The following is a 26,068-nucleotide window of genomic DNA, read 5'->3' on the forward strand; positions in this document are numbered from 1 at the left end:
TCTCCATAATACTATGAAAGGGAAATGGAAATTAAACCGTTAAAATTACATTAAAATGCCTGCAGGGACAGACACCAGAACAACTGCATTAAGCTGTAGTTGGTCTGGTGCCTGTAGTATCCCTTTAAGTTTCGTTCATCAGGGTAGAAGTGTGAGCATCCTCTGCTGGGGCCTGGCATGTGACAGCTTGGTGAGCTAGGCTGAGTTCAGAGTGATTAGCAGCTGCATTCCTCTCATTGTGAGGCAGCCTCCCTCAGAGGACACACAGCAGCCTGCCTCCGTCTTCCTGCCAGGGCTCTGCAGTGAGCAGCATGTGGGAGAGAGGGAGGTACAGCACAGCTTTCTCAGTAACACAAGTCATCCACAGGCAAACAGGGGGTGGGAAGCAAGAAGTTAAGCGGACACGTAGCTGAGCCTGCCACAGCCCCCATCCTGACAGCGGCTGCACCCAGTACATGTTGTCCATGGTGAATAGTGGATTTCATGAGATCTGCGCAGAAAACTTTCCCCACAAGTTTTTCTCGCTCTCGGTATTATCTGCCAATGTTCCAAGGATCGAACGTCTGGATGCTGGGTTAAAGGGGGGCGAGAAGTGCTTTGAAAGATGCTTCTATTGGCCCAGTACGGAATAACGGAGAGCTGGGGGATGTGAAAGAGATTGTGGCCTCATTGCATGGGTCCCCAATGTCTGCAGATGTAAGTTGTCAGACAATAAGTAATAGAGGGAGACTGTATTGAACCTTATCTTCTCGGATGACACAATTGGCACTGCCATTAATAAGGAGGATCCCTGGTCGCTGTGCCCAGATCTAGTTACTGGACAATCAGATTAGCTCGGAAAACTGTGTCAGGGCTTCGAGATCACTGTCATCTGCTTTTGCTTCAAATTGGTCCCATCTGCTCCCATCAGGGCGTTACATCTGGAAAGAAGTCAGTTCCACTTGGTCCGGGGAGAGGTGCCACGCATTGCAAGGAGCTGAGGAGGCTGAACCCTCTGCGGTTTCTTTGGGGATGAGGGTGGCAGGGTCTGGCGAGGGCTGAGGATGGCATCGGCAGTGTTTGAGGGCACCTCTCTGGTGAACATGTTTGTAAAAGACTGTTGGGTGAACGGCATCCGGAGACTCATCATCAACCGGAGAGGGGACGAGGAGGAGTTTTTTGAGATCCGGACGGAGTGGTCAGACAGGAATATATTGTATTTACATAGGAGTTACTCGGACCTGGGGAGACTGTTCAAGAGGCTGCTGGAGTCCTTCCCAGAGGACCATGGAGAGCTGTCACAATCCTCTCTGCTGAAAGGTTTGTCCAGGGTCTCACTATTTAGGGACCACCAATCTTATTGATAAAAAAAAGGCCATACATCCCCCCCTCAACCGTTGATTACTGAGGCTGATGTTAACTGTCAGCCAGTTAACAATTTGAGTGCCCACAGAGCATTTACACGTAATAATATATTTATGCGTTGCAAGCATTTTGTGAGGAAAAAAAAGTTACATTAAACACCAAAATATGCCATTTGTTAAATTCTAACCTGAATCCTAGTTAACTATTTCCACTGACTTTACTTGGATGTGTCTGATGGGAGTTGCAGCTTACTGCATTAGGACCGCCCATTGATGCATGCCCAGGTATCTTGCGCTTTCATGATAGATTTGACCGTAGTTTAACTGATGTTATTACTATAATGTAAAAAATTGTGTGTCCTAGATTCAGACTATGATTATGTCATTAAAACTATTATATCACGTGATTGTAAAGGAAAACCCGTCTGTTTTTTTTTTTTTTTTTTTTTTTTTGTAAATACGATTTTTATTCGTGATAACAAGGTTGAGCAATAACCATGGGACTCGCAGGTCCCCATCAGAGTAATACTTATCATATAACATGTACAACCTGTGCGGAAACAAAGTTATGCAACATTGAGTGTTTGTCCGAGCTTGCATGACCTTTGCTTAGTCTGATTCATGAAGGGTCTGGTTTTTTTTTTGTTTTGTTTTTTTAACCCAAACAGCCACTTTAGATTTGTAGCCTTTGTTAAAAACTCAGATTCAGAGTAAATTTGCTCCAAATCACATTTATTATCCCTAGTGCTATATGTGAAAAAAACCCAAATTGCAAAATTAAAGCAAACATGGCTGATTTGGAGAAATCCTCAAATTCATCAGTTAGTTATTTTTGCAACGTATGGAAGATGTTATTATAAAATATACGACAAAATAGCTACCTTGTAGAAATCGTGTCTATTTTGGTTTAAATGTTGCAGCATGTTTCATATTCCCAGTTAAATAAACCACATTTTTTATCTTCCGTTTTCTTCCTGCATTTTGCGCATCAGCTAATTTCAGCATTAGCTTGTTTTCCCACGTCTTCCCCTTCCTCTTTAAAGAAATGGAGGCTTATCTTATGAAGTTCCTCTAAAATTCTGCTTTCTAAGCATTACTGCATTGTGTAAATCTTCCATACGGACTTAGTAGCTTGTCAGCAGCCATAACATGGCCCATGAATTGAATTCTGCTAATGTCAAACAACCCTTATGACGACCATAGAAATGTAAACATTACTATAACTTGCCTACTTTTGTAAATGTTTAAAACAGCGGATGGGGATTTACAAAGGAGTGATAACTTTGAAAGTGTTCACTCTTAGTAACACGAACGTCATTTTGAATAAAAGCCAGTTGCTGTCAGACTCCATTTGCCTGAGAATGTCTAGCAAATGCAGTACACTCATTATTATTATTATTGCCATTTATATAGCGCCATCAGATTCCGTAGCGCTTTAAAATATTATGAGAGGGGGATTTAAATATAAATAGGACAATTACAAAAAACTTACAGGAACAATAGATTGAAGAGGACTCTGCTTAATCGAGCTTACATTCTATAGGAGGTGGGGTATAAGACACATTAGGACAGGAGTTTGCAGTCAAATAAGGTGGGCTGTCCTTTAGGAGAGAGCAAGAGACAGGTATGTGAGGTAGAGGTTAGTCTTGGAGGCCATAAGCTTTCCTAAAGAGATGGGTTTTAAGGCACTTCTTAAAAGATGCAAGACATATTATGTCTTGGCCTTTTGGCTCATATCAAGTGTAGTACCATGGAGTGCAGCAAGGGGAATCACTGGCCCTGTGGCTGGTGGGCTGGTTAAATGTTTGAAGCCTAAGGTGCCAGGTAGCCCTCCCAAACTAGCGCTTCCATTGCATTTTCGCCATAGAATGGGGAACCTGCACAGTTGAAGATGCATGCACTGTACAGCGCTAATACTCTTTATGGGCACCTTCACTTACACTCCTTGTCTTTGACAAGTAGAGCATTTATTCTTTTTACTTCCTGTCTAGTTCTGGAGCCATTAATGTTATTATATTTTATTTATTTATTTTTCCACCATGCACTTGCACATGTTTTGTTTACTATTGTGTGTTGTTTATATGCTTTAGAGATCTTTTTCTTAAAATTATTTCAATCTATCGCTCCCAAAGGCTGATGATTCTATACTGGGATGGAAAACTTTTGGTGGGTGAGATAGGTCTTTGGCATTTTGGCCACTAACTTTTCATGAGGTCTCTTATTGCCATTTCTTTTTCAGAAATTGAGCTGCGTTGAGGCATTGCTTATGCAGTGGCAGAAGGCATCAGTTCTTTATTAAAACCTCTTAGTTTTGCAAGGAATCAGGCTTTCAAAAACTAAACTTGGTTGTTCATAGCAGCTCATCATGCCCCAATATGGCACAGGCCATAGTGCGAATTTAGCAGGATGCCTGAATATGGCTAGCTATTGTTTTGCTTACTTCAGAGCTTAATAAAAAAGAAAACAATCTCACACTGATCTGCAGTTTAGTCTATGATATATACTTAAAAGTGAACCTTGAGAAAACAATGCCATTGAGAGGTTCTGGAGATATCACAATAAACTAATAAACTACGAGACCAAAGGAACCCAAGGTTCTTTTTCCTTAACCCCTTAAGGACACATGACGGAAATATTCCGTCATGTGTCCTTTTATTCCAGAAGTTGAGTTCTTAAGGGGTTAATACATACTTCAATGTTATGTTTCTCTTGTGTTGCATGCCTTTTTAGGGCTACAGTTAGTGTGTTCTGTTAGTGTTTTAAAGGTATTGTGTTAGGGTAATTTAGGAGTTAAAGGTTAGCGTAAGTGTTAAGGTAGTTAGTGTAGGGGTTAAGAATTAGTGTCAGGGTAGCATAGGGACTAAGAGTGAGTGTCAGGGTAGCATAGGGACTAAGTGTTAGTGTTGGGATAGGGTAGGAGTTAAGGGGAGATGTTCGCTGTTTAGGGCAGCGAAGGGGCATACATTCGCCAGTGCTGACTAAAGATTTAAGTTGCCACCACTAATTTAACTTTTGTAACTAATCCTTGGCAAACCAAAAATATGTATGTCCGTCTCTCCCTTGAAGCAGGCCTCAATCTAGTTGGAGCTGAACCATGAATTATTCCTCTTTCAGTGCAGTATATATTATGAGAACCTGATCTTAAAATATAGAATTGCCAAATTATTAATTGATCATTCTGAAATACTTAACATGCATCCTTATGTAGTGTACGTCTTAAGGGTTAGTGTAAGGGTTAAGAATTAGTGTCGGGGTAGCATAGGGACTAAGGGTGAGTGTCAGGGTAGTACAGGGACTAAAAATATAGAATTGCCAAATTATTAATTGGTCTTCCTGTCATTATGAAATATTTAACATGCATCCTTATTGTATAGCCGTGCTGCTAGTTGTAGAGTCTGATGACGAACATTCATGGAGTGACTGTAATGAAAAGTGGTATATGATATAGGTATATTGTGTTTTGTTTGACATAATGCAAACATCTACAGCAATTCCGTAGAGGGATATTTAGTCTGGATCTGGAAAAGAATGTGGTATTATATTATAATCAGGGTATTTTTCTATATTTTGTTAATCTACAATTTGATGGCTAGTGAAAAAATATAAAAGTACTGTAAATCATTTCAGATTTCAGATAGTGAGAGCAATTCCAATTATATTAGTCACTGAACTTGTTTTGAAGGCCTAGTGAATGTGGCAAGGTCAGCTGGTGAATTAGGGCAGAGGTAAAGTGAGTTCATCTTTGGTGGCTCGAATTTAATGAAAAAGAAACAATTGGATACAAATTGAAGAGGCTGTGGAGCAAAGTAGCCTTGCTTTTGATTAGAGAAATTGTAGTGAAATGACAAAAGAATTGCACGTTCGCATCCAAAATAGTCTAAATGAAACAAATTCTCCTGATTTCCTTCCAAAGAGGTGTAATCTATGCATTTCTGTAATATCTTGGTCAACTGTCCACCATCCCCAATTTAGTGAATACTTTGGAAGAGTCCACATACTTTGTATCAGTTTCGCAAACAGAATTGAGTATTTACTCTATCTTTTGGATAAGATTACAAACACTTTTGCATATGTCAACCATATACTGTGCAGCGTTAAGGGTACACTCCACGCTCCATAGTAATTTATATAAATAATTATGGCGCAAGGAGGTCCCCTGTCCCAGTCGCCATCCACACATTTGCTGATAACGTTCGTGATCTGCAAATATTCTTGCAACTATAAGTCCGCAACCTAGGTGACAGACATAGGAAGCTATACCTTTATGCATGTCCAAATATGTGTACACTGTGCTAAAATACCCGTAAAAAATAATCACCTGATAAATAACTTACATAAACTTGCAAAATTGTAAATGGAGTGTCAGCAAGATGGTAGCAGTCATGATGCATCTGTTATCAACTTAGGCAGCAATTATGTTTCTCCTATGTGATGAAACTCCTGCTGGGCAGGATACATTCATGTAATGAAAACTACAAGAATAATTGATAGAGGCTTCCAGTGTTTTGACGGTTTAACAAAAAAAACCAGAGGGACAGGATCGTATCTGTAGTCGTTATGATGCTTAAATTGCTCCTTCAGTAATGAAATACTAATAAACCTGACATTCCTAACCTCCTTCTCTAGATACATTCCAGGTGTGCCACAGGTGTTCCATGTTATCTAAGAGGAGATCACAATTAGTACTCAGGTGATGGCTATCCAGCCTTTAGAAATCATAGGAAAATGAATTCACAAACATCTGCTTTGCCAAGATGAACGAAATCTGGCTGAACAACTTCGGAAATGTGGTTCACAAACATCTGCATGGATTAATCATCACAATTGTATCCCAGTTACAGTTCAAAATATATATTAAATCTTCAACGGGATATTTCAGACACCTTATTTAACAGAGGATCGTTTATAAAGTTATTTTTAACCATCTCTTCTTTTATTTTGGGATCTATTGCTGATTGGTCATCCTAAACTCTATAACTTTTACAATTCTTGTTAATCGTTATGTTGCTTGGCGTCTATGAGTGGTTTCCCAGGTTTTCTGTTAAATATTTTTGAAGTGGTTTGATAAAAAAAACAGAAATCTTTCCGGCACCCTTAAACAACAGTGACAGTCTGAAAGATCTGGATAACTAGTCCTTAGCACTCTAAGTCTGCATAATTCCTTCATTACTGTGCAGCCTGTTTATGGTGCTTACAGTGCCCCTTTTAATTGTGCTGGACTCTGATGCAAAATTTAATGTAAAACAGTTAGTTTGGAAAAATAGTTGAGTCGGGGAATTCTATCTGCAAATGTTTCTGGCATAAATTGTAATATTTAGTCATCAGTGGAAGCAATACTATAGTCACCAAAACAACTTTAGCTTAATGAAGTTGTTTTGGTGTACAGTTAATGCTCCTGCAATCTCAATGATCAATGTTTTTGTTGTTGTTGCAATTTAGAAGTTAAATCACTTTTTTTATACAGCCCTAGCTACACCTTCTTGCATGTGACTTGCATAGCCTTCATAAACACTTCCTGTAAAGTGAAATTTAATGTTTATCACTGTCGTGATTATGGTGCTTGGGGTATTCCTTTAACTGCGGTTCACCAATTAGTTACACTTTGTTTTTAGTGCAAGCTACAAATATATTGTATATATATATTGTAAATATATTGTAAACTTACTACTTTTTGTTCTTATGTATCATGATTATACATTTCTGAGAGTGACATATATTTACATCATTAAATGATTCAAGCTGCTTTCAAACAACATGTTGGTATTAAATATTTTTAACTTGCTAGACATATTTAAATATAACCATAATACCAGACATGGTGAACCACACAGCGTATATAGTCCCCTGAGGTTGATGAAGTCATTACTGCATGACACTTTAGTCATCATGAATACAGTTATCATCTAATTCTCCTAGCTGTAATTTTTTTGTTTACTGCTCTCTGTAATTTGGACAATGTAGAACTGTTCTGCTAACAGGCAGTGGCACCATCGTTAGACAATTAGAGGATTCTTTATATTTTTAGCCTGTCATGATTGAATGACCGTTGTATACTGCCCAGTGCATTGTTGGGAAAATAGAATTTGAATTGCTTCCATATACTATGTACTGGTGAAAAACCACAATGTATTTCTTGAGAACTTTATTTAATTTCCAGTGACAATTGTTACTTTTTGACCAAAGTTTTACACAATTTTGTTTTAAATCTTTTTTTTTTTTTACAAAAGGTAGTTCACAATGGCATAGTTTGCATAATATTACCATTGTACAGCGCCACGGAGCTTGTTGGCCTTTATAAATAATAATAATAATAATATTCATTGACTGGTTCCAAGATTACTGGTAGGTTTATTCACAGTTGTTTGAATGGAGCTATGGATTGCGCAAGTGCGTAACAGAACAACCATGGCTCCTTCATAGAAAGCTGTGGGCCATGTGTTTGGGAAGGTGGACACTTGTATAGCAGATTTCAGTGGGTGCTCGGCCTAAGCACTCGATGCAGAAAAATTAAATGGAACATGAATCCTTGGCTCCTCAGTACCGGGATAACTAAATAAAAGACTCCTGAAAACTAAAGGGACCGTACAATAGCCTTAAAGGGACACTCCAGGCACCCAGACCACTTCTGCTCATTGGAGTGGTCTGGGTGCCAACTCCCACTACTCTTAACCCTGCAAGTGTAATTATTGCAGTTTTTTATAAACTGCAATAATTACCTTGCAGGGTTAACTCCACCTCTACTAGACAGCCACTAGAGGGCACTTCCTGGTTTCTAGCACAGGAAACCTGTGCTAGAGCATCGCTGGACATCCTCACGCTGTGTGAGGACCTCCAGCCCTGCTCATTTCCCCATAGGAAAGCATTGGAATGTATTTTCAATGCTTTCCTATGGGGAGCGCTAATGCGCATGCGCGGCACGTGTGGCGGGATCAGTCTCGCCCACCGGCCGACGCAATCACTGGGAGGAGCGACGGCGGAGAAAGAAACAGCAACATGGGACATCGTCGCTGCCTCAGGTAAGTTACTGAAGGAGTTTTTACCCCTTCAGCAATTGGGGGGTGGGAAGGAGTGGGGATCTGCAGTCCCAGGAAAACGGATTGTTTCCTGGCACTGGAGTTTCCCTTTAAGAATCCATACTCCTGGAATAGGTTATGGTGTATTGAGGTTTTCTATCACTGTGTCATTGCACTCAAATGTTTGCTGCAAATATATGCAAAACTGCTGCAACTATAAGCCAATCCCATGTCTCAGAGACGTCACAGAAGAAAACAAACTTCCCCATGCCTGTCCAAGTACTTACACGGGGATTGCCCTGAATACAAGTCATTACCTCTTGGCAATCCTTGTGCCCACTGCTATATAATGATAAAATTGTGAATGAAACTATCAGTAAGCTGATAGCAGATGTGGTGTATTTGCTGTCAGCTTGGGCAGTAGTTACATTCACATTTCCTGATGAATGAAACTTGTGCTGTAGTATATATCATTGCTGAGAAGTGGTTTATATGATATGCTTAGCTCACAAACCTAAGAGTACCTGACAGGTTTCAGCTACATCCAGGTTTGAGAGCTCACTACAGCAAGCTGAAAACCCTGCAGCATATGCAGCATACAGCAATACGAGGCACTTACAATGAAATAGCAGAGCAAAACTCATAGAGACCATTTGATTGGCGCAAGGTGGTATTTTGTCATGCATGTGCACTAGCCTCCCAATGCTTTCCTATGGGAATGCATTGGATTGGCTGAGATCATCGATCTGGAGTATCTCAGCCAAGGAGGCGGGACAGCAGTGTGGAGACTGTAAGCAAAATAGTTTTTCTCCCTACAGGTGCGGAGCCAGGGAAATAAATTGCCAACAGGGCACTCGAGCATTAGGCACATAAATGTGTATTTCCTATAGTGTTTACTTTAAGAAAAAACATTAAGAGAAGAGGAGACTGAAATGTGTTTTCATTAAATGTTTTTAATCATTAAACCTTGGCTAGGTTACATATTTTATGTGTGTGTGTGTGTATATGTATATATATATATACATACATACTTAAAAGTGAACCTTGTATTGTGCGAAAACAGTGCCATTGAGAGGTTCTGGAGATATCACAATAAACTAATAAACTACAAGACCAAAGGAACCCAAGGTTCTTTTTCCTTAATACATACTTCAATGTTATTTTTCTTTTGTGTTGCATGCCTTTTTAGGCTACAGTTAGTGTGTTCTGTAAGTGTTTTAAAGGTATTGAGGGTAATTTAGGAGTTAAAGGTTAGTGTAAGTGTTAAGGTAGTGTACATATCAAGGGTTAGCGTAGGGGTTAAGAATTAGTGTCAGGGTAGCATAGGGACTAAGTGTTAGTGTTGGGATAGGGTAGGAGTTAAGGGGAGATGTTCGCTGTTTAGGGCAGCAAAGGGGCATACATTAGCCAGTGCTGACTGAAGATTTTAGTTGTCACCACTAATTTAACTTTGGTAACTAATCATTGGCAAACCAAAAATATGTATGTCCAGCTCTCCCTTGAGCAGGCCTCAATCTAGTTGGAGCTGAACCATGAAGTATTCCTCTTTCAGTGCAGTATATATTATGAGAGCCTGATCTTAAAATATAGAATTGCCAAATAATTAATTGGTCTTCCTGTCATTATGAAATATTTAACATGCATCCTTATTGTATAGCCGTGCTGCTAGTTGTAGAGTCTGATGAAGAACATTCATGGAGTGACTGTAATGAAAAGTGGTATACATATTGTGTTTTGTTTGACATAATGCAAACATCTACAGCAATTCCGTAGACGGATATTTAGTTTGGATCTGGAAAAGAATATGTTTATTATCTCTGGAAATAGAGAGGTTGATGACCTCTAGCATAGAACAGGGCAAAACAGGATGGCCACTCAAACTCTCCATGTCAAAGTAACCAGACTGAAGCACCTTGGCCTCTGGTATTTGGAGATTAAGGACAAAGAGCAACGTTTTAAAGATAACTGTGTAAAAGTTCATGCAGATGTTGATTTACAGTATATAGGGAACAAAAAAAAAAAAGACTTGTCAAGGGATTTTCAGACATATTAAAATATATTGAGTTGCAAACATACTATTTATTTTCATGTACTTCAGAATGGAGTACACTAATGTTGATTTAATTTGTAGTTTGTCATATGTATTATTGGATGTACGTCAATTGGATTAATACAAATTACCACTAAAATTAATACAGCAAAAGCTGTTCGTTTACTATACCATAATTTACAGAAATAAATATTCTACGGTTACAGGTCTGCTTATTTCACCCAACTAGCCTGCCTTTTCCCAGATAAAGTGTCAGTGGTTCTTATTGCGCCTTATGTCACTGAATGTTTTATAATTGTGGATTTAAATAAATGTGGATTCATTTATTTATAAAATATTTTACTAGAAAAGATACATTGAGATTTCTCTCGTTTTCAAATATGTCCTGGGTCCACAAAACATTGCATTGATACAATAGGGTACAATAAAATACAAAAACAATATTAATACACAATATATACAAAATTTAACATAGAACAGGTAGGAAATATATAATCAACCATGACAGGTGCATTTTGTTTTGAGATCAGGCCCGTCGCTAGCGGGCAGGCAAACCAAGCAACTGCTTGGGGCCCCGAGCTGGCCCGGGGCCCCAAGCAGAGCCAGTACTTCCTATAAGGCTGCAGCCACCTGAGCCCTCTATAGAGAGCCTCAGGCGGCTGCAGCACTCCTCATCATCACCTCCCCTTCTCTGGCTGTAGCGTGGCCTAGCTGCGCTTTCTCCTGTCAGTCCGGCCGGGTACCGCGCGGTAACAGGAGATTCAGTTTCCTGTTCCCGGCCGGACTGACAGGAAGTGAGCACTCAGTGTGCACTTCCTGTCAGTCCGGCTGGGAACAGGAAACTGAATCTCCTGTTACCGCGCGGTACCCGGCCGGACTGACAGGAGGAAGAGGAGTTCCGCAACGCTACAGCCAGAGAAGGGGAGGTTAGAAGAACATAGGGAGGGAGGGAGGGAGGGAGGGGGGGAGTAAGAAGAACGTAGGGAGGGAGGGAGGGAGGGGGGGAGTAAAAAGAACATAGGGAGGGGGGAGGGGAGTATGAAGGACACAGGGAAGAGGGGGGAGGAGGGAGTAAGAAGGACACAGGGAGGGGGAGGGGGGAGTAAGAAGGACACAGGGAAGGGGGAGGGGAGTAAGAAGGGCACAGGGAGGGGGAGGGGGAAGTAAGAAGGACACAGGGAGGAGGGGAGGGAGTAAGAAGGACACAGGGAGGGGGAGTAAGAAGGATACAGGGAGGGGGAGGGGGAGTATGAAGGACACAGGGAGGAGAAGGAGGGAGTAAGAAGGACACAGGGAGGGGGAGGGGGAGTAAGAAGGATACATGGAGGGGGAGTATGAAGGACACAGGGAGGGTAGGAGGGGAGTAAGAAGAACATAAGGGGGAGGAGTAAGAAGAACACAGGGAGAGGGGGTGAGGAGATGAGGAAAACACAGGGAAGGGGGAGGTGATCAGAAGCAGAGATGAGGAGAACACAAGGAGGGGGGTGAGGTGAAGCGGAGATGAGGAGAACACAGGGAGGGCGGGGTTAGGAGAATATGGGGGGCGTGAGAAGAGACTGGTAGGGGAGGGTGGGGGGAGATGAAAGACCACTAAGGGGCAGTGCAGAGCTCTAAGCAGTATTTGCACTGTAAACATTTTTTATCGATATAAAGTGTGGGTGAACTTAAACTGTATGGCTATGCTGTGGTTCCTGTAGGCCTTGCGTGCATGTGGTGGGTGGGGGGGGGGGGGTTGGAGTTTAGGGGGGCCTCCATGTCCGTTTTGCTTGGGGCCCCCAAATTCCTACAAAAAGCCCTGTTTGAGATATGTAAAGAGGGATCTCTTAAAGAACTTTAGGCTTGGGGAAGATTTGAAAGTGTTCCAAATATCATTGTGACAGTTTTGTCAGTGTTTAGGAAGAGTTTGTTTTTTGCGATCCTCTTTTCTATCTCTGTGAACTGGTCTTGGAGCTCAGCCTCAAGCTGCGGAAGATTATATTTGCTTGCATAGATTACTGTGCCATCTGCGTTCATGTGTACATTTGAGGATTTGCAGACATTAGGCAGATCATTTATAAATAATGTGAATAGTAGGGGGCCAAGAATGGAACCTTGGGGAACACCACACGTGACTCTGAGAGGGAGGGAGTCGCTGTCAGAAATGAACACATATTGTGATTGATCCGATACACATGATTGAAACCAGGTTAGCAGACGATCACCAATACCTGAGTTTTTTAGTTTGTGCAGTAGAATGTCGTGGTCTACTGTGTCAAAGGCCTTTGCAAAATCAAGGAAAATAGCTCCAGTTAGGTATCCTTGTTCCATGCCAGTTTGGATGTCATTGCAAACTTTTAAGAGGGCGGTTCCTGTGGAGTGGTTCGGGCGAAAACCTGATTGATCAAGGGGTCAGATAGTTAGAGTGTTGGTAATACATACATAGTTGCGAATGGACACATTTTTCTAAGATTTTTGAAAATACTGGGAGCAATGTCTTCCAAAGTTTGGGTATGTATCCAGATATTTGTAGTTTCAGGATGTGTGTAATTTATTAGCTTGGCAATCAGGGTGGTGGGGCATCTGACAAAATAATTGTTAAAGGCATTTGCTACTTCTAAGGGAAGTTGCAGGATTTAGTTGTCCACTTTGACACTGGAGAGTTGGGAGTGGATTGGGGGAGTTTGTAAGATATTTATGACTTGCCAAACGTTTCTAGGGTTTGAGATGTTATTGTTCAGATTTTCACAGAAATATTGGGCCTTGGCCAATTATATATGGAGTTCGCAAATTTAGCAGAAAGCTGTTTTTTAATAGTGATTTTTAGAAATATATGAGTAAATACAACCAAGTCATAGGAGTCATAGACAAATAAGTATGGTGGTTCCTCACGTTGGCCACCTTTTCCTATCTGTTAAATAACGTATATCATAGCAAATGACTCTCACATTAAAATTTGTAATGAAAGTACCTAAATGTGTATTCTGTGGTGTCTTGTCAACATATAATACACTCTTGACAATGCCTGCTAAACTGTCCTCACTATTATCAGTCAGAGTGTTTAAAGAACAGACTGTGCCAGGCCTTGTAATTCTGGCAGACCCTGTATGTTGGTATGGGGTCCATAGCAAAACATAACTATTGTTATTATTATTTGGCACGTATATAGCACCAACATATTCCACAATGCTGTACAATAGACTTAATACAGACAAATAATGTATATGTACTCAGATAAAAGGAACATATAGCCTCATAATATTTTTAAAAAATATATTTATGTGTTTTTTTTATGTGTACACTGCTGCAGATATATCCATTTTCATGAAAAAAGTCAATATTAATATAGTAATGCTTGTTAAAGGGCCAGGTACCCCTGCGATGTGTATCAGCTTGTCAAAGTGATGTCTGCTTTGTGTAAAGAGAAATGCACAAGTAAAGCACAGCTTCATATGCTTATCTGCAATTTTAAACTTCCCATAGATTTTTATGAAATTTGCTATACTGTAAGCAGTGCTATTCCATTTACAATAAAAAATGTGGGAACTCTGCAAATATAGTAATAGAACAGAGTTCCCATGTTTTCTCACTGCACTAAAACCCTTCATATAACCATCAGTAAAGGCCTTGTTAACTTCATCAAGGTGAGTTCTTAATAAAAACATTTCCTGAGTGCTAGGTCAAGGGTTTCATTCAACACTTGCAGCCTACAGGGTTGGTCAGAGTGCTGCGTGGTGGAATGTAGTTGGGCATCCAGAGAAGGATGAAGAGTTGACACAGTTCCGGAAATATGGTTAGGACAGAAAATGTTATGTCCTATGTGGGCCTTTGTTAGACCCCTAGTGATGAATCTGATACAGGATTTGTCTGGGTAGAAGGACAGTTATTATGGAATATAGACACTACTATTGTAGGGTATGAAAGGATACATCCTGAAAGATGGCACAAGTCTGGTTATTCTAAGGAACAATATATTGGAACCTTGCTGCCTCTAATTTCTTCAAATCCTTGCAAGCAGTGCACATTTGCAATATAAAATCCTCAGGTTGTCCAGTGATGGAGCTACCACCTTCCAAATTCCATATACCAGGACTGGTTGGGAAAGTCTCAATGCAGGACTCAAGGATAGATATCCATTCAGATAGCGTGTTTTCTAGACTTACTTTTCAAATGTTTGTTGGACTATAACCTTCTCAACTTGCAACTGAAACTTGCGCAGTTGGTGTCCTGCTGTTGGGTAATATTCAACATAGCCTTGTTGGCTGTTTTTCAATGTAATGACTCTCTGTCCAGTCTCTGCCCAGAGGGTCCCACAGTCTCTGCCCAGAGGGTCCCAAGTACTTCAGAAAGAGTTCTCCTAAAGGAACATTGTAATCTTTACACTAATCTTATAGTGTCCCTGTCACTAATCTCCAGGTGCATTTAAATTTTAAAAAAAGAACTACTTGCCTTTTTCCATCGCTGAGACACCATCTGTGCGGTTCACCCCTCTGCCTCCTGCAACCTCCCACCAATATCCTATCCAATACTCCTCATAGTGGAGCATTGGGGACCAACCCAATGTGTATGTACGGCGAGTGCCACTCGACCATTTAAAAGTCATCATAGGACAGCATTGAATCAACACTTTCCTAAGGAAACAACAGCGTCACATGACTGAGAGGTGGACTTAAAGGGGTTCTATAGTGCCAGGAAAACCCCTTCAGTGACTTATCTAAATCCAGCGCCGATGGCCATCGGGCCTGGGTAAGGCTCAGCCCATGCTCCTCCCCCAAATGACAGCAGCGGGCGGGGGAGACTTAATGCGTATGCGCAGCAATGGCCACGCTTGCATTAGGATTTCCCCATAGAAATATCTGACACTGGAGGTTCTCATGCAGAGCGTAAGGATGTCCAGCATCAGATAATGGATCAAAGGTCCATTTCAAACCAGGAAGCCCTCTAGTAACTGTGTGGTAGTCAGTCACTAGAGGTGGAGTTAACTCTGGATAGTAATTATTGCAGTTTCTCAATACCTGCAATAATTACTATTGCAGGGTTAAAAGGACAGGGACGCTGCACCTAGAACACTTTGAGCTAAAGTGGTCTGGGTGACTATAGTGTTTCTTTACTTCTTGGAAGAGGGTTCCAGTATCTCCTTTTTGGAACATCTGTTCTCGGTGATCACCCAAATGTCCTTCTATCTAGATTGTACCACGCCCTCAGATCTCGGAGACACTCAATGACAGACCACACTAAGGAGTCAGTTCAGAAAATGTCCAAAGTTTATTAAACAGAACAGAGCTTATAAGGCAAACGCAATAAATGGCAGCCTAGGGGGAGTTTAATTGATTACCAATCGAATATTGACAACTATTAACCAACAGCATAAAAAGCTTGTGCATCTAGGAGCCATTACTAGGTGGGATCTTAAATAAAAGGGGTGTCAGGATAAGGCCGTGTGCAGAACTAAGTTATGTGACGTCCTTGCAATGTACAAGGTTGTTAGTTTATGATTCATATTAACAGAAATTAACCTTGCACTCCTTATATCTAAGGGGTCAAATTCTCACCCACCTGTGCTTCTCAATATACTGTCAAATGTGCCCTCTTTCTGGTTCCTCCACCAAGGATTTACTTGATGAATAGCGGTTTGGCAATGCTGCTCTCACCAACTTGGGTGAAGATACCTAAAAATGTTGGACATAGAACAGTTCAATATTTAATGTTAGTGACGTGTTTGAAATGATCAAAATGATTATATATATCCCTGTGTATATGTCTGTAGCTCAGGAATTGTGAATGTCACAACTTTATATATAGTATGTATTCTATAAAACAACTTGTACATTTGTTTTGCCAAAATTACACTTTTGTTTTAAATGGTTCGTCTAGGGATATGCATAATTTATTAAAATAATCTCATAATAGTTTTAATGCTACTGGTGATTTGCATATTTATTATAATTCTATTGCACAACCTCAGACACTCAAAGTTCATAGAAATTCATGTTTTATCTTGTAGTATGTGAGTACATGCATAAGGAAATAATTTTTTATTATATATATGCCATTCTGTTCTTCACGTGGCAGAAGGGTTTATTCACCAAATAGTAAAGAGAGAGAAAGGTTGCGCCAAAAATAAAATAAATAAAAAATAAATAAAAAATTAAAATAAAATAAAAATTAAAATAGAAATAGAAATAAGATAAAATACAGAATAATAGGTAAGTTCCAATGAGTGTCAGGAGATAAGATAGGTATAGTCACTAATTCCGCTGTGGGGGTAGGTTCTCTTGTTGTAGTAGTTCCCACCGTCTCGTGATATGGAAAACACAAGGGGAAAGGGCCAATCGTGCGGAGTGTATACACTTAATGTGACAGTATTAAAAATATATATGTTGCACTCACATTTGGGTGAGCTATAGCCAGCTCAGGGTTTGTAGGCATATAGCGGTATAATCCCCGCTTACAGGATATATTGGTGCTTGTCCTCCAAGGGGTTTGTCCAACTCTCAGGAGAAGAAGGAGATAAAAACAGCAGATAGTGCTCTCTGATGATATTTTAAGGTGGTGAATAAAATAAGATAAATTATACTCACAAGTAAAGTGCAGGTCACACTGCACTTTAGAAATAGCGTTAGTGGTATAATACAAATATCTAACCAAAAGTCATTTATTTTATATGTTTTTGGTTAGATATTTGTACCACTATCATTTTTTGCACACTATTATTACTATTTATTTTATTTTTTCCTGGCATTTTAAACTACATATCCTGAAGTGGTGATTATACCACTAACGCTAATCTTCCGATATGTGCCATTTAGTGTTACATTCCAATCAATTAATCAAATACGTACTCTTAGATGAAAACAATAGGAGACAAGGACACTGGTACCATTGTGTTATTGTATTTGAGTGGTCTTTAAATGATCTATAGACTAAAATATGCAAAGAATGTCATCAATCAGCTCTTTGGCTACAGTCATTTCCTCATGAAGACCTTTGAAAATGAAGGTCTTCCTTTCTGTGTCATCACACGCATCTTGATAATACTGAATGCTGATAATACTACTCGTAGAGAATTATCGGGACACTGCTTTTCTGTAAGAAGCATCTGATTGGGCATTTGCTGTGCATGCTCCTTAGGGCTTTAGTGCCTCTAAGAAACATTTGATTTGACCAAAGCCTGAGGGCTTTAGTGTTTTATGTAAGAAACATTGGACTAGGGATCAACAAAATGATGATATCACAATAGACATAGTGGCTGCTGCTATAAAAGGTAGTTTATTTAGGTTTTTAGGTTTACAAATAGAGAGCTCTGAATTTTAAAAGGAAGGCTAAAATTCTAATACATATATGATTTTACAGTATTCTTTTCATTATGCTTATATGCAAATCACATGCAAATGTAAATATATATAAATTACAAACACTTCCTTTAGTGAACATCAAATATAATTCCGAAGCACCCATTTTAAATTACCATAGTAATTTGGCTGGGAGGGATCATGCAGAACATGTGGCTGTCCATCTTTCCTGCCAGGTAACCTTGCAAGGTCCCAACACACAGCAGGGGCAATTTGCATGCATCTCTATATAAACACAGAGCACTGCTGACGTTTGCCAGGAACTCAAAAGGGTAGAGCTAATTGGAGACACAAGAGAATTAGGAGATGGTGAAGACAAACATATGGTTTAAGGAGATAGAGAGAGATACAAGGCATGAGAGGAAATGGGAAGCGATAGACAAAATGGTCAGACCAGGATAGTCAAAAGTGTATGAGGTTAAATAAAGCAGGCAATGTCATCCCCCACCCTCCGAAAAAATAAATATTTTGTAAAGACAGAATCATTATCAAATACTGATTTTGACTGTTTTGGAATTTCACTGAAATCCCAACCCAGCCAAGAGATACTGAGACAAAGAAGTGACTACTTTGTCTTAATATATTTAATATGCCTGACACTTCTAGATGCTGGGCAGGGTATACCACTGTCTATAAGTGTAATTTCCCCCAGCCGTCACCAGTGTCAGCTGCAGGGAATTGGCTTTATCTATGGAGGATCCCGTGGACAAAACTTACCTTCTCCTGCCTGGGCTAACAAGGCATTTGCCTTGGGTTGCACAAAACGCAGCTCCCAAACATTATGGCAGATGCCCTCATTTCATGTAGGTAAAGTCTCCTTTCCACTCAAATTTCAAAGAATGGCCTAATGATTGTAATGTAGCTGTCTTTTTTTCTTTTTCTTTTTATCTCTGATAGAAGTTAGGGATTCATGCAAAGTGCGCGGACGTCCAACATTGTTTCACAGATTCAAGCTCTGTTAGGGAGCAGGAAGGGCCTCTAGTTCTCTAAAACCGCAATGTTTTACATTGCAGGGTTAAGGGAACAGAGGCACTGCATCCAGACCACTTCAATGGGATGAAATACTCTGGTGCATATATTGTCCCTTTAAGTGCCTCTAGTGGTTGTCTGTAATAGGACAGTTGTAGAAAGGCTGCTCTAGGGTAAAAAGTGGAGGGCTTGTGAATGCTCCAGACAAAAGGTCTGCAGCGTCTGCAAGCTGTTTATAGATATTTCCCTAATGATAAAAGGCATAATTACAAATATTTTTTTGTCTATAGCAGTGGAGTGTTCCTTTAAGAGCTTCACAGGTGAGATCTAGGACTATCATAATGAAATATATGTGCCAGACAGTGATTGAGGGTACAATGGTATGAAGTGTTATCCAAGTGCCTTGTTACTGTGACCAATTTAGGGAGAATGGCCTGTTGAGAACAAATTTGTCATGGTCATGTCCTCCTATTTTACCAAGATTTCACTTGTTTTATTAATTTTATGGGTGTGAGTTTAGTAGAAGAGTTTGGGAATTGTAGTAATTGTTTGATGTTTCTATACATTCATACACTTTGGGTTATTGTTATGAGGACAGCCTAGGGATTCCCCCCCCCCCCCCCCCCCCCCATACTTTACACAGCTCCTACTTGCCACCTCCAGACACAACACATACAGATACATTTAAACATTAGGTGTATTTGTTGAATAAAAATGGCAATTTATTGGATTTCCCTAAACTCCAAATTGTATGGAATTGAAAATCTGAATGGCATTGACTATAGCTGAATTGGAATTGTTTTTCCAGATAAGTTATTTTTACCTTTTGGCATTTAGATTTTGTGCATAAAGTGTTATCATTAAATCTGCAAAACTCAGTATAGTTTGTACTGACTGTGCTTATGTCATTTTGACCTGTTTGGCAGGAAATAGAGTATACATTATAAAGTATTGTCCTTCATGCTCTGGAAATTAAATATAGCCTGCTCAAAGGCTATTTAGTGTAGCTTCCTTTATAAATGAATCAGATCTGTATGAGATTTAAAAAAAAAAAAAAACCATATATGTGAAAATCTTTCTCTTCTTTTTTCCCTTTCAGTAAATTTGAAACGGTTTGTCTTTCGTTTTTCTGGCTTTGAGGGTGGTCACTTGTGTCAACTTCTTGTAACTTGAACTTACTAATTTTTGTTGTTCTTTTTCCACGGCCTGAAAGAGATCCTGCATCCCTTGGCAGGGAAAGTGCTGTGTGATGCCAGCTGTGGACAGAAAGACTTTGTGTGTGCCCAGCAGTTTGTCTGAAGATACCCTTTCTTTTAAAACCATGTAACCACCGGCCTTCTTATACTTATATAATAATATTAAACATTTTAATAGACTACATAGTTCACCATTTTCTGAAACATTACTATTTTAAAATGACAGTTTAAATGGAATCAACTCTTGATTAGCATTATCAACTTCCTGTAACTCTTTGCCACCATGTATTTCTGTCCCTCGCTCTATACCCACAAACCAAATACCCTCTCCAAACCCTACATGTTCCTCTTGTCCTTCCACAGCCACATATTTTTTCCTAGCCTTTGAGCTATATTTTCTAACCAACCCAATTCACATATATATGATGGGTGAGACTAGTGATGAAAAATTTCCAGGAAATGTATACTACTACTGTACACCAGCAATCAAACTAAACTGAAGCTTTTTTGCCCGCAGCGCCCCTAGAGACAGAAATGCATACTGCTCTTATTTGAGAATTGCATTCTCAGTATAAGTGTAAACATTGCAATGATATGAGACTGTACATAAAGTCTCAGAAATCTTTCATGAAGGTCTTCATCAGAGGCGTAACTGGAAACCATGGGGCCCCGGTGCAAAAATTGCTCTGTGCCCCCTCCTATATGTCTCACTCCCCCCCAAAGCCCCTCCATGTGTCACACTCACACCCCTCAATGTGTCTCATTCATACAAACACACACTGACATACATGCAGATACAAAACATATAACACATACAGATACATACACGGGCACACATGCTGATACACAGACACACATACACACACGCAAATGCAGACACAAAAACTAACAGACAGATACACAGGCACATATATATATATATATATATATATATATATAGACACAAATGCAAATACACAGACAGACAGAATTACACACTTTGACATACACAGAATGACACTCCTATAGATACAAACACTGACACAAATACATATATACAGGGCACACACTGACATACAGATACGCAGACATACAGACACACACATACAGAGACAAACACACATACATACAGAGACTCACACATACATACAGAGACACACACACACACACACCCACAAACAATCAATTACACATGCACAATGGTTTAGTCACCCTCCTGTTTTCTACCTTTTAGGTGCAGGAGGGTGACTTCCCTGGGGTCCAGAGACTCAGGCTGATGGGAGTCAGAGTCCCCACTCTGACTCCCTCCTCTCCTATTCTTCCTCCCACACGGGCTCTGTGTAAGCTGGGAGGAGTGACCAGGGCAGTCACTTCCTCCCAGCATTCTGACCTCATCACATGGTGCCTGGTTGAGCTGTTAAAGAGCCGCAGCGCTGACCTTGGAATTACTTAGCATCAGGTGGCCCTAACAGCATTGGGCCACCCGATGGGCCCCTGAACAAGCGGCCTCTATAGGGTTAAAATCACCATCTAGCCCCCTTGGGCCCCTCATGCCTCCATAAATATGGCAAAATCTTACTGTATTCAAGCCTGAAGCTGTAAATCTGCATGCTGTTTGACTCAGAAAAACAAGCAGGGGGGCGGGGCCTAACCATCATGGCGGAGAGACGTGTTTCGCATGGGCTCCCGCACAAATCTGGCAATCTGAACATATTACAGCCGGTTTCAGCGAGACAAGCAAGGGATCTGAGCACCCACTGGCCCCCCATACCGGGAGGAGTGCAGTGGGGTGTTTCGCGACCCGACCGAGACCCGCTGGTATCGTGGCAGAGACCACGGCCTGGCATGCATCGGATGGGGGAGACGACCGCTCCCACGACCCCAAGCTGCCTAGACGCTGTCCACAACACAAGCAAGCCCCGTTCCCCCCCCCCTCGGACCGGTGGGGGTGATCCCGATCCACTTAAGAGACGCAACGCAAAGCAGGCAGAAGAGCGAAATGACATTGCAAGAGCAGAGAGCGCGCAGGGCACTCCACACAAGATGGCGGATAACACTTGTGGCAATGGAATCAACAACAAAGCACCCGACATAGTGACAAACCTGCAAAACCACTTTGAAGCATTCTGGATGAAGCTGGAGTACATACAAGGGCAACAAAAGCATACCTCAGAGAGTAATTCACAGATGCCCTCCCGATCCGCTCCTCGACCTCCAGCAACCAATCCACGTGCTAACCCCTCTGCACAGAGGCAGCTAAACCCCAGCAAAAGCCGCACCATGCGACCTCGACGAGCTCCTGCATCCACGCGACGCAGACACCGGAGGAGGCTTACGTCAACCCCAGTGGCAAGCAACCGGGGACCCTACAAACGACAACGTCCTGAGAGACAGGAGCATGGTTCCGGACCGAAGTGGAAAAACCCCAGACTTCATCTGCGGTACACAGCACTACACCCCAGCGAACACCTTACCTGCACCTGGCACATCGCCATGTCTGAGCTGCAGGCTCTCTGGACACTGACTACACCATGGGTCTATGACCTACCCCAAACTGGCAAGGGTTAACCAAGCTTCAGGTCCCCCCTTCTCAGCAAATAACCATCATCAGGGTTATTGTTATTTTCATTTTTTTTTTTTTTTTATTACTGGGCCTCGACACGGCTATCACGGGACTCTAGAAAACCCAACCCTTCAGTTAAGGTCATCTCTGTACTGTGTTGCTAGGGATAGTTATGTTTCATCCTCATGCAGAAGTTCCAGTTAACGTGTGTTAAGTAAGATTCCTGGTTATACTTCTGCTTCTTCTAATCCTACATCTTAAACATTACCCACCAGGCTCTATATTTAGTTTTCACAAGGGGAGCAGCACCCCAGACAGGCACAATGCACTGGGGTTGCCAACCTCTTTTGATTTAATTTGAGTCAAATTGTAGTGTCACTCCTAATCTGTGTCTTCTGCATAAGAGAAATCTATAAAAGATATCTTCCTTATGGTCGCCTATCGTCTGATTAACACTTGGGCAGCTATGTATGACAGGCACCCTACTCTACATAATTCTAAACGTGTATAGCCTGTGTATAGTGCCAACCAACTTGTATATCAACTTGTTTCTTGCACCATTGTCTCCCAACGTATAACTACGTACACACTGAACTAGCCTTTATGTCATAATACATAAAAATGTGCATTGTGTTCTCAAAAACATTGACTGTGCCCACTTGTTTTCCTCTTGTTTTAGTCTGAAACTACAATTGTTAAATTGAGCTGGTTAATATTATAAAAATGTGCAAAAGCTCACGCCACTTCCTAATGTATGTTACTCTTGCAGTACGCTGATAGTGGCGCATGTTTATACCTTGTACCTACCTGCACAACAAAAAAAAAGAATTAAAAAAAAAAAAAAAAAAGCAGTCTGCTGACATCATCAGAAGTGGTAGCCTGATCCAATCACAATGCTTCCCCATAGGATTGGCTGAGACTGACAAAGAGGCAGATCAGGGGCAGAGCCAGCATGATTCAAACACAGCCCTGGCCAATCAGCATCTCCTCATAGAGATGAATTGAATCAATGCATCTCTATGAGGAAAGTTCAGTATCTGCATGCAGAAGGAGGAGATACTGAATGTTTGGATGCATTTTAGGCAGCCATGACCCAGGAAGCCATCTGAGGAGTGGCCAGTGAAGTTATCACTAGGCTGTAATGTAAACAGTGCATTTTCTCTGAAAAGACCGTGTTTACAGCAAAAAGCCTGAAGGGAATGATTCTACTCACCGAACAAATTCAATAAGCTGTAGTTGTTCTGGTGACTATAGTGTCCCTTTAATGTATAAATGCCATAGTTAATCTAAAATACATATACATCATTTGATCTAGTATATTTCTACAACAAAAAAATACAAATGGGTTGATGTTCTATATTTAGTTACAATTAAGCTGTCGGTTTGCTGTGTACATTTCAGCAGGCCTATGCATGTTTTAATGCATTCTTGTTTTCTGCTATAGCTAAATGAATGATAATTGAACCTTTTTTATGACTTACTTCACAGGTAATGAATAATTTAAGCACAGTAATTTACTCTAGTGCCACAGGGAATGTAAAGAAGCTATGCATTTTTTTTCCAATAGATATTGCAGGGTAAATTTCTTAATTTTTTTCCATTAAATAAAAAGTGCAATTTTTGAGCAATGTTTATTTTTTTATGTAGCTGAAAAAAAATATTTCCTGGATATTGAACTAAAAAATTAATAAAATGTATGTTCTATTAATACTTAAAGTGGCTCTTAAGAAATGCTCACATTGACTGTGTTGGAATTTTATTGAAATTCCAATGTAGTCAAAGTATATCATAAGACAAAGTAGAGACTATATTGTCTTATGCATTTTCGTGCGCTTGAGAAATCTTGACAAAAAGTCGAGCTACACTGCCAAGCTTTGTTAATCCATTCATAAACTGCAATATTTACCTTGCAGGGTTAACTCCTCCTCTAGTGGCTGTCTACTAGACAGCCACTGGAGCGCACTTCCGTGTTTATAGCACATAAAAAGTTGGCGGATGACGTTGGCGGGGGAGGAGCGTGGGTGGACCCTGATACAGGTAAGTCACTGAAGGGGTTTTATCCCCTTCAGCAACTTGGGATGGGGGGTAGGAGGGAGAGGGGACCTGCAGTGCCAGGAAAATGGGTCCTGGCACGGGAGAGTCCCTTTAAATTTCAGCTTGATAACTTCCTGCGAAGTCACCCAGTTGGCGCTGATAAATTATCTGTGAATATTCTGTACACCATTTAAAGGAACACTATAGTGTCAGGAAGACAAACATGTATTTCTGACACTCTAAGGGGGAAAAAAAACAGTTTAGGTGCCTGATTCCTCCCACTCCCCTTTGCTTTGAAAAGGTGTTTAAACGCCCCTTTTTTCCAGTGCCGCTCTGGTCTTGGCACGGCTGACCCCACCCCACCTTTGTTGCTCAAATCAACAAATTTTACGATTTCCTATAGGAAAGCTTTGGGAGGCTGTTGCACATGCGCAGCCAAATGTCACATTGCGCCAATCAGCATTTTCTTATTAAGATGCATTGAATCATTGCATCTGTGTGGAGTGTTCAGTCTGAGTGACTGCCACTAGAGGTGTTAGTAGGCAATAATGTAAATATTCCCTTTTCTTTGAATGTTTTCTCTGTGTCTATAGACACCTTAACTAATACATTTAGCTGTGGTTTTTCTGGTGACCCTTTAAATGAAAATGAGCTTCATCAGACACAATGAGTTGATGAATAAATTAATTGTTTTCTATGGCTAAATTGTTGTTCCTTGATGAATACATGATGAATCCATAATGAATCTCCCAAGGCTCGGTTATAATATGTACCTGCAACATAAAAATTGAACTACTATCAAACTAGTTATTTACCTGTCAATCCTACTCTAAATGTTGGCCCACCCTGTATAAATACTGGCAGACAAATGCACCTAGTATATAATCTCCTTGGTAGTTTAAAAATAATACAAGCTGCTATGGAACACAACGGGTACATGATACAGGGACAAAGTGGTTTTATTTCTGAGCGTTTCATTATACTTACCTGTCATTATCTATTGAAAGTGGTTTTCCGTATCTGGTATCAGGCTCAGTTTAACAGATGTTAGTAAGACATTCTATCAATAGATGGTAAACACAAAAGACGTGTTTATAATTTCTTACCAAGGTTTGTCATGGAGTTTTATTCACTGTGAGTTCTGCTGAAAACAGACAGTAAAAAATAGGCTAGTTTGAAAAATAATATCATCTTCAGCTGTAGAGGTGATTTTTTCTAACTTGACTATTTTGTCCTAAAATTTGTTTGTTGCTTCTCATTGTCTCAGTGTCCAATGAATAAACCCCAAGGGTCTACCTCCCATCTTTTTTTTTAACGTGGAACACCCAGAAAGTGCTCATTATAAGCACAGTGCATCATTAGATGTATTTGCACTGTGCTAAATAAACGTGGGCATTCATCCTCTGTGAGAGAGCTTCAGGGAACTTGCATACAGCCACGGAAAATATTACCCCTGGCCTGGGCATCTATTATTTACAGCTCATGTGAGATCTGAATTAAAATGGTAGCACCTGCCACTAGCCTACATCTGTCAAACTAAAGAGACACTATAGTCACTTGAACAACTACAGTTTAATGTAGTTGTTCTGGTGA

The 26,068-nt window shown here is 40.5% G+C and overlaps 1 protein-coding gene across 1 annotated transcript in view; it reads left to right on the forward strand.

Moving 5' to 3' along the window:
- The first annotated feature begins 226 nt into the window (after positions 1–226).
- The window catches only part of PXDC1 (PX domain containing 1), an 82,385-nt gene continuing 56,543 nt past the window's right edge, over positions 227–26,068 (forward strand). Inside the window, exon 1 of the mRNA XM_063450546.1 lies at positions 227–1,299. Coding sequence (XP_063306616.1) covers positions 1,044–1,299 — 256 coding nt within the window. The 5' untranslated portion in view covers positions 227–1,043. The remainder of the gene's footprint in view (positions 1,300–26,068) is intronic.

Source organism: Pelobates fuscus, chromosome 4, assembly GCF_036172605.1.
Source record: "Pelobates fuscus isolate aPelFus1 chromosome 4, aPelFus1.pri, whole genome shotgun sequence".
Lineage (NCBI taxonomy): Eukaryota > Metazoa > Chordata > Amphibia > Anura > Pelobatidae > Pelobates > Pelobates fuscus.